The 4250-nt window shown below is 35.9% G+C and overlaps 1 protein-coding gene across 1 annotated transcript in view; it reads left to right on the top strand.

Moving 5' to 3' along the window:
• The window catches only part of acad11 (acyl-CoA dehydrogenase family, member 11), a 31711-nt gene that overhangs the window by 9910 nt on the left and 17551 nt on the right, over nt 1–4250 (top strand). The window contains exon 13 of the mRNA XM_015049480.1: nt 2243–2341. Coding sequence (XP_014904966.1) covers nt 2243–2341 — 99 coding nt within the window. The remainder of the gene's footprint in view (nt 1–2242; nt 2342–4250) is intronic.

Here is a 4250-nt window from a genome sequence, read left to right as displayed (position 1 = left end):
CCCCCCTTTTTTTTTTTTCAGGGATTAAATTTGTTAAAATATTTAATGGCACCCTTTTTGAAAAAAAAAAAAAAAAAAGAAATGGCCTTGAAATCTTTTTTTTTTTTTCTTTTATTGCAAAATTTCACCTAATAAAAATGAAGAAAACTTTTAAATTTAGTTCAGTTATGCAGTGGGGACAAAAAAAATCTGAGGTTAAAAAATAATTTATTCTAATTTGTTCACGACTTTTTTAATGATATGCTTTTAAAGTGAAGTAAAATGAAAGCTGCGATTTAAACATACAGTCCAAGTTATTCAATCATGAGTTGAATTTGATTAGGTTGCTAAATATATATATATATTTTTTTTTTTTTTTTTTTTTGCAAATGCAGTCACTCTGTTGGATCGAGAAATATGAAGAGTAAACTTTCCATTTGAGTGTCTCGTTCTTTTTGTTTTTTTGTGGCGCTGTTAAAAAAAAAAAAAAAAACTGTTAACAGCAAAGGTCAAACCTCCTGGGATTAATTATCAGCATTAATGCTTCTCCTTGATTTATGTGGTTTTGCAGCAACAGTTTCCACTGCCTGAATATTTAGACTCAGCCACAGTTTATTTCTGCTATTGGAAGCCAGGAGGTTTAGTTTAGTGCTCCCTGTTTTACTGTTGAGATCAAAATCCTCCAAAGTTGATCTAGATCTACATAAAACAGATTCACAATACATGGTAGATTTTTAGAACAGAGGGACTGACAGTAAAATTTATGTATTTAGAAATTGGTTTGTGTTTTAAACTCTTGGACATAATATTCCCAGAAGACTTTATCTCTTTGTCTCCGGGCCCAGCCTCTCCCCCGACAGCTTTAAACACAGAACCAGAGTTCCAGATCTGTCCCAGCAGCCTCTTCCTTCTTTTTCCTGGTCTTTCCCCAAACATTAGAGATTAAGTCACACACTTTTGACCTTGGCCGTGAAGATTTCAAATGTAACACAACAGTAAAGGATCACGTATTTGTGTGAGGGAGGAATCTGTGTGTGCAATGAAGCATTCAAACTTTCCTGTAAATGGAAACCAGATAGTTTATGAGCTTCACGTTGTGTTTTGATTTGGGAGTTTTTCCCCTTCATGCTGAGGGATCACACTTCAGTTATTTTCCCCGTCTTTTGATTTCTCTCTTGCAAACACATTCGCACCGTATCACTGTACTTCACTTTTTGTCACTTTGCAGCCATAAATTGAAATGTATATTAAGATTTTATTTGATACATCATCAGAATAATAAATTAGAAGATATCAGGTATGTGATTTAAAAAAAATATATATATTAGTTTGCTAATAAAAATCTAACAAGTCCAATTTTTATTTACTCTGCAAATAAAAATCTAAAAGCCCAAGAAAACCCCTCTTTGCTCGGATGCTTTGAAACAAAATCCACCTGTATATAATCTAATCTCGACGTAAATCCAGGTGTTCTGTGAAGACCTCCAAGGTCTGTTAGAGAACAAACAACGTCGTGAAAACTGAGGCACACAGGGTTGTTTCCAGTCTTTGAACATCTTACAGAGCACCGTTCCTGATAGGATTACAGCTGCAGTCAGCATGGATAACACATAATGGAGTTTGTGGCTCAAAACATGAAACATCTGAAAGGGCTTTGAGGGATCTGAATACTTTTGGAATAACCTGTCCTTTGTAAAGCAAGGCGTGAACACAAATGTTCACAGCTGAACTCATAAAGAGTTGGAAAAGTCGAAACTTCTCATCTACTCCTACAACATCCTTCAGCTTCTTTCCACTGGATTCGTGTGAATGGTTGTGGTCTGAAGCGAGGTTAGACTACCCTCGGCTGCTACCGACACTGTAAATCTCCCGTTTCAAAACATCACCTGCCAGCGGGAACAAACACAGAGTAATTCCCATCCACGTACTTCCCACGCTGCCTGGAAATGGCGACACGCCATTGCCAGAGGTGAATACAGGGAAGGTGAACATCCCTGTGGTTTTTCTAAACACAATTGGGTTTTTTTTATTTGTTTTTTATGGGGGTTGGGGGGAAGTTAACAGTTATTTCTTTCACCGGATGACGTGGGAACTTAAATCCCTCTTTTGTGGGTCAGTCGTTTACATTTTGGAGTTGAGCATTCTGTTTTATTTATATTAATTACCGACTGCGGCCTATGCTGGAATCTGAGCTTAAAACAAAGACACGGGGAAAACTCTGGAAGTCTCGTTGACTCATTTTCTCCTAAATTCTTACCACCAGAGCCTGACGTTGCTTCCAGCGACGCAGCCAACATGGAGTGCAGACTTCACAGAGACAAAACCACCTACATCATAAACGGGAAAAAGTGGTGGAGCAGCGGTGAGTACGTCAAACGTTACTTGATCCTCTATAAAAAAAAAAAAGGTTTCTGTCCTGTTTGGGAATCAAAATGCACCCAGAACACTTTGAGCTTAATAAACGCAGAACAAGTAGTTTTATTTGGAATAACAGAGCTCATTTAAGAGCGTTTCATAAATGGAATAGACTCATAAAACAAGAGAATGTTTTTGCAAGTATAATCCTGAAAATTTTATTGTCCAACCCGAAGGTTTGTCTCTCGGAGAGAACAAGTTGTAGATGTAAACAAGATGTTGTCCATACTTTCTAAGCGGAGCCTTAAAGAGATGCATATGAACTCAAAGTGCTTTCATATGGACCATAAAACTTATACAGATGACTCATGCAATGCTTATTATATAACATAAAACTTTTTTTTAATGAGCTCAAAAGTGTTGAATGTGGTTTGTTTTTTTTTTGTTTGTTTTTTTTTTTGTGTGAAAAATAGGCTTTTAGTTTGCCAGAAGATAAACATGGAAAAAGGTCATGGATTCCAAGTGTTTTAAGGAATCTTTCTGTGTGAGTCAGGGGAAGTCAGTGTTACCTCTGATGCGAGTCATTCAAAAGCAGTGAAGTTGGTTAAAAGAAAACCGAAGGCAACAGGTTTAATCGGTAAATGTTGAAAGGCTTACAAGCACTGCCCCCATTCAATTTTTCATTTCATTTTTATTTGTACGATTCTTTTTTTTTAACAGTCGGTTTCTAATTGGCTTTAAAAACAAACAAACTACATTTTAAATATTTACTGAATAAGAAAATGCTGAACAGGATGATGTCACACAAGGCAACCCCAAACTATTAATTTGAGAACATTTTCTTAATGGGGGCACCATTAGCAGCACCTGTAACATTTAAACCTCAAGTATGTTTATAACAATGCCCTTAACACACTCCAGCAGGATTTAATTTTCTTCCCAAACTAAGCCAGGTGCAGCAGCTTTCACATATTGTGGCAGCTGTGGTAGATAAAACCTTTAAAAAAAAAAAATTAAAAAGTTTTTATTGCATCAGCAGAAACCCAGTAAAAATGTAAGCCTTAAATTAATAGTGTGTTTATCACATAGGGAAAGAAATCCCATGTTAAATAGATGATTTTTAATCCACAATTATTGGTGCGATTAATAATATATATTTACTTTATTTAGTATCCAGGAGCTTTTAATTATGACCATCTGTTTCCCTGACGCGTGAATATGATGCAACACTTTTCAAAATGGGAAAGGTAACAGAGCATGCCTTTCCAGTGCTGCAGAATGTGATAAGTTTAATGAAAGATACTAAAAAAAAAAATCTAATCTGACCATTTTTTATGTTTTATTTTAATTGTTTGGTTGCATTAGTAAGGCTAATGATGTATGTCTGTTTCCGACATGGATGTTTGCAGTCTTTAGAAATGTTTTGCCTTTTCAGGTCATTACCAGTTGAACAGATTTATTACCGGTAACATAGATTTATTTATTTATTTTCCTAAGCAGTTTTGTGATCATTTGTATTTGGTCCAAATGGCTAATACAGCAGGTTAATTTCTTCTGCTGTCACAATTCAGCACGTAAATTTCAACAAAAAAGTTAAAAAATTGCAGCTTCTCTTCTGGGTGGGTTGTGCGTTTGTGACACAGACTGTCAGCAACTCCTCAAGAAATATTTCTTCATAAAAAAAATATACTGAAACATTGTTTACTGAGGTAGTGAAATTTGTTAACTTTGTTAGCACCAAACAGCTTGTTGGCTGCTTCACAAGACAGACATATGGGAGCTAGGATTTAATGTGCAGCAGTGTTACAACTCCTTTTCATGTCCCCCCCCCCCCAAATAGTAAAATCATCACCTGTGCAGATGCATCTGTTTCTTTTTCTACAGTGAAACTGTAGCTACTGCCTTATAAAAACGTA

This window comes from Poecilia latipinna, unplaced genomic scaffold, assembly GCF_001443285.1.
Source record: "Poecilia latipinna isolate Pla-1442-1.1 unplaced genomic scaffold, P_latipinna-1.0 Scaffold948, whole genome shotgun sequence".
Taxonomy (NCBI): domain Eukaryota; kingdom Metazoa; phylum Chordata; class Actinopteri; order Cyprinodontiformes; family Poeciliidae; genus Poecilia; species Poecilia latipinna.
Note: the sequence above shows the minus strand (reverse complement) of the source record. Positions and strands in the feature narration are given on the sequence as shown.